The sequence below is a fragment of the Mauremys mutica genome, chromosome 2 (genome assembly GCF_020497125.1).
Source record: "Mauremys mutica isolate MM-2020 ecotype Southern chromosome 2, ASM2049712v1, whole genome shotgun sequence".
Taxonomy (NCBI): Eukaryota; Metazoa; Chordata; order Testudines; family Geoemydidae; genus Mauremys; species Mauremys mutica.
In genome coordinates, this window is record NC_059073.1 from 177,054,699 (window position 1) to 177,069,921 (window position 15,223).

The window sequence follows — 15,223 nt, forward strand, 5'->3', positions numbered from 1 at the left end:
CCGCGACAAATTCCAGTGTGAACAGCGCGTTATCGGCAGGCACGCTCTCCTGCCGACAAAGCTATGCCACTCATTGGGGGTGGAAGTTTCTTGTCGGCAGGAGAGCCGACAAACAGCAGCTACACTGCACAACTTTTAATGGCATGGCTGTGGTGACACAGCCATGTCACTAAAAGCTGTGTAATGTAGACAAAGCCTTGAGCACTCCTCTGAGTTGTCTTCTCACATGCCTGTATATAAATTCCAGAGGAGAGGCACTTATCAAAAACATCTACGGTGCTGGAAGCATCTTTCCTGGGCATAAGGTGAAACCAATCACCCACCAAACTAGCTCCCATGCTCCCATTCCCCAAAAGAGGGGGAGGACGCTGGCACCGTCCCCTAAAGCAGCTCCATGCACAGGAGACACTGTTATTCCCCCATATTGGTGGCTCTCACATCCCCCAAACCAGTTTTGGGATTATAGTAGATGATGACACTCCCTTGACCCTAAACTGTCCATTGTTCCCTCCCAAAGCTTGCAGCCACTGACAAGAATGTAGGGGGACACACAACATTAGAAACTGTTTTAAAGTTAGTTTTAAAGCAAGTAAGGATTGACCTTCTATCGCTTCCTGTCATACTCCTTTCCTCCCTAGTTCACAGTATCAGAGGTTCTGAGTAGTACCTCTCCATCAGCGCCAATATGGACAGCGGATGGAAGCAGGTGATGCACAAACCCCATAAGCTAGACCAGGGATTCTCAAACTGGGGGTCAGGACCGCTCAGAAGGTCACGAGGTTATTACATGGGGGGTTGCAAGCTGTCAGCCACCACCCCAAACCCTGCTTTGCCTCCAGCATTTACAATGGTGTTAAATAAATAAATGTTTTTAATGCATAAGGGAGGTTGCACTCAGAGGGTTGGTATGTGAAAGGGGGTCACCAGTACAAAAGTTTGAGAACCACTGAGCTAGACCCTCAGCTTATTTAAATCAGTGTCTTGCCATTAAGATACGCTGATTTACCCCAGCTGGGGATTGGTCCCATGTTACCAGTTGTCAGGACAGGTAGCGCAGTAGTGCAAAGAGCATACACAAAGGATGCTAACACTGTGGGAATGTATCACCACCCTACATATCAATATGGAGGAATTTACAGGTCATTCCAGTTGCTTCCTTTTTATTTTGTCATTTCTACCTTCTTTTTTTTTTTAACTTGCACAGTGTGCACTGATCTAAACAATGCTTTTAATTAACCCCCGAGGATTTGCTAAGTACAACCTTTTTGTCTGTTTTGGCATTGTTTAGCGCATCCTCTGCATCTCTGGTCCAAATCATTTGAATTCCCAGAAGACCTATTTGTGCAGGAAACATTGTCTGAAAGTCATACAGCTTAAATCCTGAATCACTAATGGCTATAGATGCCTGTCTAATGATGGAGTGGATTGTTTTCTTAATCCCATTCAGCAGCTGTCCCAGCCAGAATTCCACATTACCCTGGAAGACAAAAAAAGCACTTTTAAAGTAAGCTGTTCCAACCCAGCAAAAACCCCACAGAAGACATTTCCTCCCCAGGGCTGATGTTCCCATTTCCCACTTTTCTATTTTCTCATCCTCACAGTTGTGCCTGACCTGTTCTTCCAGATGCAGAGTGATGGATTAGGCAACTTCAGTGGTACGGGGCAGACAACTAGAAGGGTTGCTACAGAATAATACAAAGCCCTTCCATCCTCCCTCTGGAGCAAAAGCGCTTTGCCCCTGTACTGGGCAGCTGAAGGGTCTCTACTTCAGATTCTCAAATGGAAGCATGATGTGGTACTACTGCATGGAAGTGGGCCAGCCCTTTATAACACAGATTTGCTTTAAAGTAGTGAATGAAAAAAGCATAATATATTCTTCTATTACCTGAGCTAGAACAGGCTCAATAATATTGACTTGTTCTCCTTCTTGAGATTCAAATAATAAAATCTGGTCATAGTTCTTTTCGTGAAATCCCACTCGGTTAACATTGTCAAACAGACTCAGTAAATGTGCCTAGAACAAACAAACACCTGATCAGCCAAATAAGACCCATAAAATGATCTACAATGTTATTTTTAAACTGCATCAAAACCTGCAAGTTTAGAAGGCTAAATGGATCTTTCCACAAATAAACAAACTTGAGTCAACTCAGTAACAAAAGGAAATCATTTATCACCCATTCCACTCAGTTATTAATACTGATTATGAAGGGGGTTATTGCTACATAATTTATACCTGAATAGTGTGTGAATCTGATGCCTGACCAAGGATTTCCAGAAGTGCAGGATCAGATACAAAGAAAAATCTGGGAAATACTAATCGTTTCTTTTCCAAATACCCAGTTAATGATTTCTGACATATTTCCAGTTGTTCCAGCAAATGTGGTAGTAGCTGTGCCAATGTCTCATCTCCAACACAGCACTGTACTATGTTTGATGTCTCATGAGCTCTCTGCATAATCTTCTGCCAAGATTTATCAATGTTCTGAAATCTTTTGGCTTCCTGAAACACATTACAAATGCATTAGCTATTCCTGCTGCTTCCCAAAATGCTGAAAAATAATAATATCCTGTAAGTCAGTCTGATTCTATTAATCAGTATGTCCTTTGGATGGTCAACATTATGCATATTCTATTGGGGGATATCAAGAACAACTGGCCCAGGCTGCCAGCCTCCATTGTCCACTTATTATATTTTCAAACAAGTACCACTGTGCTTTCTCCCTTACTGTTCCTCACACTTGGGAGAACTCCTTGTAAATATCTGTCAAGCTACCTCATTATCTTCCTTCAAATTCCCCCTTAAAACTTTCCTTTGTTGCGATGCCCAGAAAAAACTCAACAGTTAGGCTGCTGGTGCTGAGACCACAGCCTATCAAGCTGACCCGCACTGTCTCATTGTTTCCTTGGGCTCCCCATTGGTATCCATCTGTTGGCTCTTGTCTTATTCTAGGATTGTAAGCTCTGTGGGACAGGGACCAAATTTTTTGTTCTGTGTTTGTACTGCCTAGCATAACGGGGTCTTTGTCTGTGACTTCTAGGTTCTACAATAATAAATATAATAAATAATAATAATCAGACAAGGTAATAGTTTAATATTCACTTTACTGCTCATGTCTGTTGAAGAGTATAGTGCGTGAATGTTTTTAGACTGCCTTTGTAACACTGGTAGATCCACAGAAATGCATCAGGTTGATGGGGAAGCAGTGCCTTTTGCCTTATGTCACCTGGTACTAGGCAGCACTAAAGTGGGTATACAATACGACTTCAATCAATCTCTCAGCAGAAAAGTCAAATAGCACCCTCCTCTAAAAATGACAAAACATTACTGACACTCTGACTCTGTTTCCATTTACATCATTGCTTTTCCACACAGGCCACTCCTGAAAACAATTATTCACTTTCTGTTCCAATGTTAAACAATTATTTGAGTAAGATTCAAGGGATGTTCTAGACAATTCTTAGTTCTTCCATGAGTGCAGGGAATGGGACTAGATGACCTCTCAAGGGCCCTTCCAGTCCTACGATTCTATGGCCCATCCACAACATGTTGTAAGTGAATGAAGCTGAATTTTCAAATCCTCAAAAGGCAAGAAAAGAACTATTTTTCTGAGCTTTATTGTGTGAGTTTTTCAAAATTATTATTCTTATTGCACAATGGGAATAACGTTCATGCAGTATACTTACAATAAGTGGCTTCTGCAATTATCAAATTCATAAGCATTGCTGTGGTGTTTAGTCATCTGCAAAAACCGCTTATTACCTCCATTATGAAAGTTATCCTATCAATAAACTGTAGGACCTAAGAGGCAATTTATTATAATCTTAATTAACAACTAAGAAGGCTTTAGCTAATCACAGAACAAAATGTTCTGGGTTATGGAAAATGGAAACTGTAGATATATAATTATAATGTCCTTAGCCTGAAATAAATGCAATAGTGTAGAATATTCTTGTATTTATTAAATTACATATTTCTGACATCTTTAAGCAGCAGGTGATCCTACATACCACGTGCCAAATTGTGACTGGCTGACACACATGTAAACCTGCCAGCAGAAGCAGGAGCATGCAATGGAAGTTTATTGCTCTGATTCTGCCTCAGCCAGAAAATCAGAGATCAGTCCTTAGGTTCTCTACAAGTGACATCATAGAAAGGCATAACAAGAAACGGCCTGGTGAAAAGTGAACAAGATCCACATATGTATATACATATACACCTCTACCCCGATATAACGCTGTCCTCGGGAACCAAAAAAATCTTACCACGTTATAGGCGAATCCGCATTATAACGAATTTGCTTTGATCTTCTGGAGTATGCAGCCCCGCCCCCCCGGAGCACTGCTTTACTGCGTTATATCCGAATTCATGTTATATCGGGTCACATTATATTGGGGTAGAGGTGTATGTGGCTGCCCAGGCCTAGCAATGTCCCTATGCACAGCCCCCTGCAAAAGTTATTCCAACTCTTAACAGTACAGAATGCATAAATGAGGTGTATAAGGGCTAGTGTCAGGCAGAATAAGGGATTGAATTATCACAGCATTAGCCAGAATTTATCTCTCCACCAATGGGTGCTATAATATCTGAATAATACAAAGTGAATTGAGGTAAGCATTTCAGCCTTAACTTTAAAGTGTCTTGCTCTTGTAGGTTTGATTCAGGCCCTAAGAGTCCAACCCTGCAGACCTCACTCTGGAAAAGCTCCCTCTGAAGTTATCTGTGGTAATTTTTCCTGAGTAAAGTATGGTATAATTAGACTTCCTCAGTATAGACTAACTTCTTTTATTTAAAAGGTACTGTGGTTTGGCTAATCTCTACGGTGTGCCTTCATATATTGCTATTGTAAATCAACAGACCTGAGGCAGCTGTTTTGCAATGTCTCCACCAACAAAAACAGCTTCAAGGTAAATCCAGAGGTTTTGTACAGTAATCCAATTTTCAATTATTTCTGTGGTATTGGCCAATTTCTGGACCCACTGTTGGATTGTGGGCTTGAATGGTGCATTGTACCTGTTATATGAACATGAGTACAAAAAAAAGATTATGGTATTTTATTGGTACTTATATTTATACAATATATTTCTTTTGTTAAATTTTGTACCTGTTGCTCATGAGGGATCCCAAAATCATGAGACTATCCTCCATCAGAGCTATCTTCTCGGAAGTATCTGAGCCTTTCAGAAGCAATTCTCCTCTGGTTTTGAACTGGCCAAATGTAAAGACATGAGTACTCCACTCATTGATGACATGTTTCAATTTTGCGTCAATGTCCTTTTCTTTAACAGCACTGATGCAGATATCCTAAGTAATATCAAGTTACTGTGTTTTATTACACTGAGAGTAATGTAATATCTACTTATCAAAACAATTAAAACTCATGGGCCAAATTCAGAGTTCAAAGGAAATTGAACATGCTCAGAATAATAAATTAAAATAGATCAAAATGACTATATTGCAAGTCTGGAATATGCTTCACCTGTTCTATGGGCCAAATTTTGTTGTCAGTTACACTTAGCTAATCACATTTCAGTGACGTCATTGGACTTTTAGAAGTGCAACTGAAGGCAGAATTTGTATCTGTACATGAACTACCTCTACATTCTGTGCTGGGGATGGGGGAAATGTGCATTACTGATGTGAAATTAACCAGTAAATCTTAGAAAGAGGGGAAAGTCTGTCTCCTCATGAGCCCCTCCGTGTGAAAACTGTGTATCTTGGGCTTGGTAGAAGCTCGAGGACATGGCTCCCTGAAGGAGGGTAGAGCTGTTCTGCTAGATCTTCTAGAAGAAAACCTTGTGACAGCTCACAGCAACATTACCTTCATATCTGCAGCTTCTGTTGCCCCTTGCAGGCACCAGTGGCAGCACAGTCACTAAAATGCCCAGGGTATCAGAGGGGAGTGGGGCAGACACTCTGTGTGGATCACCCAAGATCCACTAAATTGGGCTATCAATCATCACAAATTCCAGGAAGCCCCATAACTGCAGGGTGATGTCCCTGATCCTTCCACAAGGCTAAATAATCCTGCCTCCTGTAGAAAGCATCCATACAGAGTGTTTGACTTAGTTTTTCACCTTCCATGTAGAATAAGACAACTTAGTCCACAGTGTTTAAAGGGCTAATCTCTCGTCTGACAAGCTCACAATATAATTTAAGTTAAAATGTTTTTTCTCTCCTTTTTGCCATCCTTCTGCTCTTGCAAAAGTGATCAGGCCTTGTAAATCTAACATATTTCCTGGGTGACCGGGCCCAATAAACACAGAGGCAATAAATTTGTACTGGGTGCACTTCACAAAAGACTACGTGTTTGCCAGCCTCTTCTGGTCCTGTGAAATAGTGGATTTCTTGCTCTTCTTTAATATTCTCTCAAACCACCCTCAATATATTAATCTAAGACCCGATCCTGCAAAGTGCCAAGCACCCTCCACTCTCACAGAGTTCAGTGGGAGTGGAGGTTGCTCAGCACCTCATAGGATCAGGCCTATAATGACCGATTTCTTTTACTCCTGTATGATGCTAGAAACAAACAAAATTACAATAAGTAGCATCTAAAACCAGAGTGTAAATTAGCCTTACAAACAATAAGAAGAAAGAATTCTTTAGAAGTGTTAGCTTTATATACCATCCAACCACTTTTATACTGCTCCATGATCAAAGGCAGTGAGCTAACCATTTCAGCTACAACCAGCTGCCAAATTCCATTCTCCAAAGGAACCAAACAAGCAAAGTCAAATTTGTGTGCACTATTAAGCTATGTAGGAATGGAGGTCTCTGAAAGTGCAGAATCCCAGATCAGAAAGCTAGCCTTTAAATCCCAACAAAAGTATGTGTACCTCAATATCTTCCTTGTATTTTAACAATGAGGCATCCATTATGTTCTTCAGAGAGAAACTTTCAGAGACAACATCAAACTTATGGCCAGTTACTTGTGCAATTCTTTCCCAGTGTCTTGGCATCATTGCCTAGAAAAGTTCACAGGCATTAGAGTACAACAACATTTAAAAAGCAGTATTATTTTTAGGGGGGAAATTATTATGCAATTTTCCACTGAAACAGTTCAATACTGGGAAATGTCTCAATCTTCATTCCATTAAAAGAATTACCATTCATCTAATCAAGCTGTGAAGTATTTTGTTTTTAGTTGCCTGTAACTAATCCTAATCAGATGTTACCATGCATACAGTTGCTTTGATCTTTTAAAAATGAAAGGCTGAAAGCATCTTATACACATAACAACATTATTTTGATCATCAAGTTAATTTTATCTTTAAAGTACCATATTGAACTAACTTTGTTTGCCATCATTTCAAGCAAAGGACAACTCTCAGCAAAATCATCAATCTTCTTTTTTAGGTCGTGAAAAGCTTGCCATTCCTTCAGAGCCTTAGGCAATTTACGAATTCTAAAAAGAGAATGGAATATCAGATTTGACATACCCATCATTCATCTTCTTTTATAATCATCATCTCACCTTTCAATTTGTGGACAAAGAGATTGTAAATAAAACACCTGACTGCGACAGAGTGAAAACATCCCATAATATACCGAAAAAACCTTATGGAATTAAGATAAGCTTTACTGAGTTAAATTAAGCCTCACTGAATTAGAGTTAACACTTTTGCGGTACATTGTATGCAAAATGAAATTGTGTATGTGCTACTCTGGAATTGTATAGCAAGGGGGGATGAACTTCCTTAGTAATCAGCCTTTCAAGTCCCTCTATAGAGGTGCAGCTATACTAGTTCAAACTGGATTCTCCAGAGGTCAACAGACAAAGAAAAGACTTCTGGATACAAAGCTTTAGTTTAGGCTGACTCAGGATCTTCTTCCTGATCCCACAAATTGATAGGACCTCTGGTCCATGGAGGACCCCAATCCTTAGGAGGGGATTGGAAGGACTTGGCCTACTGAAGCTTCATAAGACTGTGGGCTCATTCTGAGATGAAGCTCTGACAAATGTGTGATCACAAAGAAACCCTTAGGACGGGGTGATGCCTAGTAAGCTTATTAGCGTGCGTGTAGGTTCTTTTATTGTTTTTTATGTTTTCTCTGCAATTTTTTTTACCTTAAAAATAAAGTAGCCTTGCTTTGAAAGACCTGTGTGGTAACTTATATATGTAGCAATTACACTGTTATCCATCTCTGAAGAGAAAGTAAGCAGGTCTGTTTGGGCAGACTGTGCTGGGAATTACACAGTGAAGGCAGGCAACTGTCCAGCCTGGAAATACCCTGGTCAGAAGGGAGAGGGATGTATGTTTCCACCCAAGAGAGGCCACAGCTGGGGATCTGGAAGCCTGAGTGTGGGTGCCCTTGCTGGAGCACTGAGGGGAAATAGAGGTGCAGTTGCCCTGAACTGTGAAATTGACTTAGATATGAAAAAAAATTAAGGTAATGAAAAACAACTTGAAAATTGTTTCTCTTCCTCCCTCCTCAAAATGTAGGCCCCAATCCTGCAAAGATTTTAGCATATTTCTGTAGCTTTATACATCTGAATAGTCCATTGACTTCAAGGAGGTTACTCACATGTGTAAAGTATGCAAGTGTTAGTCTTTGCAGGATCATGGCCTTAATTATTAATTTGCAAATAGACTTATTTTTGCAAACATGCACAAAAGATATCAGTTTTTCCAAGCAAAATGAGAGCTCACGTTAGAGGGCAAGCTGACGGGTTTTTGAGCAGAAAAACAGTCCAGTTTCAGTCCAAATGATTTTCCATGATTATTTTACAGGGTGCCCAACACTGTGCTCTTTGGACACGCTTTTCATGACTTAAAGCTGGATCACTTAACTTTTTCATATTAAAGGTGTTTGCAGTGTAGCTGTAGCTGTGTTGGGCCCAAGATATTAGAGAGATAAGGTGGGTGAGGTAGTATCTTTTATTGGACCAACTTCTTTTGGCAAAAGAGACATGCTTTTGAGCTTACACGAAGCTCTTCTTCAGGTCTGGGAAAGGTACTCACACAAAAACAGCAGATTTGTCACTCAATTTCAAAGCAAGTACAGCCACAGCTGGCCGAATTGGCTAAGTGCCCCAGACGTCATATTCACTAGAAGCCTGAGCAAAGACATGCTTTCCTCAGGTTATGCTTTCAGAGATTTAAGATGAGAGAGAGGGCCAGATTCTAGTCTGAATTGTATCTACTTAAATCCTGAATAACACCAGTGACTTCAGTTAAATTATTCTGGAGTTACACTGATGTAACTGAGATCAGAACCTGTCCCTGACTGTTGATAAAGCAGTGAGATACAAGAGCTGCAGAAGAACAGGCTCTTACACCTACAGTAGTGATCTCAGGCATGATTCTTCTTCGATCAACCTCAGTGGGAGAAGGATCAGGCCTATTGTGTAAAGGGATCAAGAAAAGACTGGTACAGAGTAGTGGACGAAGACCGATGGGGACCAGAAAGAGACAAGACTATGATTTTTTTTCCACTAGGTGATCGAGACAAAAGTCCTTCTGTTTTGAGCAACACTTTCATTAGCTTTTCAGATGCCCTGTGTAAAATTTGGTTATGCTATACATTTTATAATCCCATAAACAGCAAAACACACTCTGGGCCTGTGATGTGGCAGCTGCCCCGCACTGGCTGGCAAAGGGTTAATAGCAGCCCTTGGAGCGGCTGCACAGAACCCAGCCAATCAGAGGAAGGCTTGAAAGCAGCCTATCAGGGCCAGGCTGGGCCCTATAAGAAGGCTGCTGGGCAGAAAGGAGCTGATTCTCTCCCTGGAGGGCAAAGGAAGACGAACTGGCTCTTAGAGAAGCACCTAAGACAGAGCAGCGCTGGGCAGGGTCAGCAGAGGCTGGGAGAGCTCTAGGCTGACCACTGCCAGACTGGGGCCCTGACACAAAGGGGCAGAAAAGGTTCTGGGGCTACAGGGAAGTGGCCCAGAGAAGTAGGCAGTAGAGGAGAATTGGAGGAGGGCAATAAGTGGCTGCCGCTAGAGAGTCCCTGGGTTGGGGCCCAGAGTAGTGGGCGGGCCTGGGTCCCCCCTTTCCTCCCCACTTGCCAGTGATGAGAGTGCCTAAGCTAGACTGCAGTTTGCCCTTGGAGGAAGGGGCTAGACTGGACTGCAGTGAGCCACTTAGGCGAGGGATAGAACCAGAAGCTGCTGGTCCCCCGGAAGCGGGGGAGAACCAGGGAGCGGGGATAGCCAGCGGGCAGTGTCCAGAAGCAGATGCCGCAGTCTGGGAGTGATATGGGTCTGACTGTGAGGATGGTGGAAACTGAAAAAGTAATGGAGGGCGAGACACCACTAGCGAAGGCGTGCCGCTGAAGGAGCTAATTCCCTAACCAACCAGCAGGAGTCGCTGCTGTGGTGAGTCCAACCCCATTACAGGGCCATAATCCCTGCTGTGACGGATGGGGGAACAGAATATCTGAAGCCTGTACGTAGGGTCTGCACACTTGTCTGTCATAGTTCTCAGTTCTTTGGCAACTCTGCCCATATCACTGTACACCAAGATTTTGAGTTAGGACAGGAATGGGCCAAAGGAGAAGCAGGATCAAATCCAATGGATCTGCCAGTAGCATTCACCACCCATTACTCCACATACTGCAGAGGAATGGTAGGGGTTACAGATTCAGTTGTGGCCACTCCCTCGATGAAATCTTGGACCTACAGATGTCAACAGCAAAATTCCCATTGACTTCAGTGGGGCCAGGATTTCACTTCATGGCTCTACTGTGTTCCATGGACTGTGGGAAATGTTTCTCCTCGGATCCCTCACAAAGAATCCCTATGAACCAAGTCTGGGTACTGTCAAGCTTGACAGAGGGGGAAGGCTTTGGTTCCTATAAAAGAAAATAGGAAAACTGAGGGAATAGAAGTTGATAGTCACTTGATAGAATTCTGCCTAAAAAGCTCAAAGATTAGGTTGCGAATGAAGGACCCAATTATAGAATCATAGAATCTTAGAACTGGAAGGGACCTTGAGAAGTCATCTAGTCCAGTCCCTCCTACTCATGGTAGAACTAAGTATTATCTAGACCATTCCTGACCGGTATTTGTCTAACCTGCTCTTAAAAATCTCAAATGATGGAGATTCTGCAACCTCCCTGGGCAATTTATTCCAGTGCTTAACCACCCTGACAATTAGGAAGTTTTTCCAAATGTCCAGCCTAAATCTCCCTTGCTGCAATTTAAGCCCATTGCTTCTTGACCTATCCTCAGAAGTTAAGGAGAACAATTTACCTCCCTCCTCTTTGTAACAACCTTTTATGTACTTGAAAACTGTTATTGTGTCCCCTCTCAGTCTTGAACAAACCCAATTTTTTCAAATCTTCCCTCAGAGATCATGTTTTCTAGACCTTTAAACATTTTTGTTTCTCTTCTCTGGACATTCTCCAATTTGTCCACATCTTTCCTGAAATGTGGTACCCAGATCCCTTTCTGCAGTGCTCCTTCTTAAGCAGTCATTTCCCATTTTGTATGTGTGCAACTGATTGTTCCTTCCCAAGTGGAGTACTTTGCATTTGTCCTTATTGAATTTTATCCTATTTACTGCAGACCATTTCTCCAGATCATCTGAATTTTAATTCTATCCTCCAACGCACTTGCAACCCCTCCCAGCTGGATACCATCCACAAACGTTATAAGTGTACTCTTTATGCCATTATCTAAATCATTGGTGAAGATATTGAACAGAACCAAACCCAAAATTGATCCCTGCAGGACCCCATTCAATATGCCCTTCCAAATTAACTACAAACCACAGATAACAGTTTTCCAACCAGTTATGCACCCACCTTATAGGAGGTCCATCTAGGTTGTATTTCCCTAGTTTGTTTATGAAAAAGTAATGTGAGGCAGTATCAAAATCAAGATATATCACATCTACCACTTCTCCCCATCCACAAGGCTTGTTACCCTGTCAAAGAAAGCTATCAGGTTGGTTTGACACAATTTGTTCTTGACAAATCCATGCTGATTGTTACTTATCACCTTATTGTGTTCAGTATATTTATATTCATGCAGCAGCTGTGTTGATTTTTTCTACCTCATTCTGTCTGAAATTTCTGTCTCTTGGATATCAGATAAGGCCAAGGTTGGAAATATATAAGCATGTTGAAAAAATTCCCTGAAGGATCAGCTCTCATGAATTAATGAAAGATGGCAGAGAAGAATTTTGATGCATTTCAATGTACACTAAATCATTTACCTGTTTTGAAAATCCAGAAGTTCACTGTTAATTTTTTCAATGTCCAAGTCACTCCAAAATATTTCATAGTATCCACTGATATTAGCATTAACCGAATTGTAAAGACCATAAAGTTTCTGAAGCAGTGTAAGCTCCCGTTTTATTTTTTGTAGTTCTGGATATTCTGTTCCAAATTTTAAAAGAAGCAAGTTTGTGATTATCTATTAGATTCAAACTATTTAAGAAAAATATAATCTGTGTCTTTTTAAAATGAAGTTTTAATAAACATAAAGGGTCAGGTTTTGACACAATTATTCACACTGAGTAGTGAATACTCCTCAAATAGTCCCAAAAAATTCCCATTGAGCAGAATCTGGCCCACGGTAATTACTCAGTTTCCCACCAGTGTATGACCACTTCTTTATATCATAAACCTAACCATATTATGGAGAGACAACTCAGACTTTGTACTTACATTTGTGTTGAAGAAGGCAGCTAAAGTGGACACTTAGTCTACCAATTTCATAGGAAAACTAAAATATTTTCTTCCCAAATTTGCACCAGTTACTAGAGAGGTACAGATTTAATAACATTTAAAATGATCTTATAAAATATGTTAAAAGTTAGAAGCATTTTGAAATGACCCCATTTTAAAAAAAGTCACTCATTTTATTGCGGTGCTTTGGGGATTGTAGCTAAATATGTTGTTAAAATTTAGAAATGTCAAACTTGCCATTTGCAGGCACATTTCTTTCTTTCTTTTTTTTAGGCAAAGTTACAATAAAATGTAAGCATACTTCATTGCTATGACTGTGACGGAGGTCACGGAATCCATTACTTCCACTTATCTCCGTGACATTTTCTGCCCTGGGGCTGGAACTCCCAAGCCAGCCCCGCCCCTGCAGCTGCCCTGCCGTGGCCAGCGGCGGGATCCCGGAGCTCCCACTGCAGTGGGGGACCCAGGAGCCCCAGCATCAGTGGGTGCTGAACCCGCCTCTCCCTTTTGTCAGGGATATTTTTAGTGAAAGTCAGAGACAGATCACGGGCTTCTGTGAATTTTTGTTAATTGCTTGTGAGCTGTCCATGACTTTTACTAAATATAAGTGACAAACTTAGCATTATTCATTGTACATTACTTACTCAGGATCAGGTTAATAGTCAAAGAACCTGACTAAAGATTCTGACTTGCTCCATGGAGATCCCTTCTCCTGAGTTTGCTAAAAAAGAAAAGGGTGACCAAATTTCTGAACACCTATGAGGTTGCTCTATCTAGACTTTTAACAACATTTGAGGAGTTGACCCAGGAGCAAGCTGGAACAAATGGTTTAAATTCTAAGATATACACAATTTTGATTGAAAACAATGTTGATAATAAACAACTGAGATGAAAAGATGGGCAAGGGATTAGGACAAAGAAATGGGTCTGGATGGGTGGGTCTCTGTATGGGAAAGAGGATAAACATCTTGAATTAGTGTAGCTCATAATGAAAATGTTTATAAATTACTGTCTAGATGGCATCATGGGCAGCAGGTTTGTATAATTTTTGGTGATGCCCAAGTGGATCCATCCCATCCACAGGACAGACAAGGCAACCGCCCTGGGTCCCGCGCTTTGGGGGGCCCCACTCTTCAGGGGGATGCGGGGTCCAGGGTGGCCTGGGGGGTTAGAAGGGTGCCTGGCACTGACAGCAGCGAGCAATCCTGCTCTGCCCCACCTCTTCCCACAGTGCCCCCACTCCACCTCTTCCCCAAAGCCCCCGCCCCTGAGCAATGCCGGGAGCCGGCGAGGTGGAGCGGAGTGGGCTGGGGCCAGGTCACTCGCTGCTGCCAGCGCCAGGCCCCCCGCTAACTCCCCAGGCTGCCCTGAACCCCGTGACCCCCTGAAGCACAAGGCAGGGGTAGGCACCACCATGTTGTGCAATGAACACTTGACAAAATTACCAGACTTAGTGACAGACATTGGGGGTAGGGGGGTATTATGTCATTCAATCATTCAACCTATAACATAGCACACATTTTGCCACACTGAAAAAAAACCCCAGTAACCTGGCTAATAATAACAATAATAATAATTAATAATAATTTCAACTCATATAATTGATGAAAAATGTGTGTATACTGCATATGAGATTATATGAGAAATGAAAATGAGCTTGCTTTGGGATTTTACAAGGCACTTATATCATTTAAACACATTTAGTACCTTGAGTAATGATAACACTTCTTGAAAATCACATAAATAGGGAACCCACGGTCCCCTTCCCTCACCCCATTGCAAAGGCACAGGGGTTATTGCTGGCTGCCCTAGGGCTGCAGAAAACCCTATGGGCAAAACATATGGAAAGAAGAGAATCAATTTATACAGAGGGCTGAAGGGGACTCCCATAGTGCATTAATTAACAATAAATACATCAAAATTAAATACATTACAGAGATAAGAACCTGGCATGACAGACTTTACTTCATGAGAAGCTCCAGAGAAAGAAGACCCAGAGGGAATAATGGTAAAAGTAATCCTAGGGAGACCAAAGGGGCTGGTAGAGGGAGCAGACAGAGAACAAGGTTAGAGGCAGAGTCACTTGCAGGGTTGACCCAGTCTTCTGCCTCTCCCCTGTGGGTGGAAACACACTGATCACTATCACTATAGCAGGGAGCAATAGAATGGAATGCCCAGAAGAATGAATGACTTGAGGCCAATTTCCTGACGGGACCCTTACCCTTGCACAGCTTTTCTAGCTCCGACATTTACATTTCTACACAGGGTGGTTTGGCCCACAGAAATAAAAAACTGCATATTTTCCATGGACCAGTGGAAAAAAACAGGTACAATTCAAGTGACTTTTAAAATTGCCTATGAAACCGAGTTAACAAAATAAATGAGCTTATGAACAACCAGAAAATATACTTCTCAAGTAAAAAAAAAACTATAAATGGACTTCTTTGCAAGGAAATTGTATGTTTTCTTACAGGAAAAGCCACAAACTGTCTGGAAAGGAAGACCACTCCATACAGCTAAATGCAGTGCCTTGCATGGTGTCAAGTATCAGAGGAGTAGCCGTGTTAGTCTGGATCTGTAAAA

At 41.7% G+C, this 15,223-nt stretch overlaps 1 protein-coding gene across 1 annotated transcript in view; it reads right to left on the bottom strand.

Annotated features, from left to right (window-relative positions):
• Nucleotides 1-15,223, bottom strand: part of LOC123364581 (dynein axonemal heavy chain 5-like) — a 317,201-nt gene that overhangs the window by 194,595 nt on the left and 107,383 nt on the right. Inside the window, exons 34-41 of the mRNA XM_045006814.1 lie at nucleotides 12,166-12,328; nucleotides 7,295-7,406; nucleotides 6,838-6,966; nucleotides 5,106-5,305; nucleotides 4,861-5,014; nucleotides 2,237-2,503; nucleotides 1,886-2,014; nucleotides 1,262-1,477 (exon numbers count right to left, since the gene is read on the bottom strand). Coding sequence (XP_044862749.1) covers nucleotides 1,262-1,477; nucleotides 1,886-2,014; nucleotides 2,237-2,503; nucleotides 4,861-5,014; nucleotides 5,106-5,305; nucleotides 6,838-6,966; nucleotides 7,295-7,406; nucleotides 12,166-12,328 — 1,370 coding nt within the window. The remainder of the gene's footprint in view (nucleotides 1-1,261; nucleotides 1,478-1,885; nucleotides 2,015-2,236; nucleotides 2,504-4,860; nucleotides 5,015-5,105; nucleotides 5,306-6,837; nucleotides 6,967-7,294; nucleotides 7,407-12,165; nucleotides 12,329-15,223) is intronic.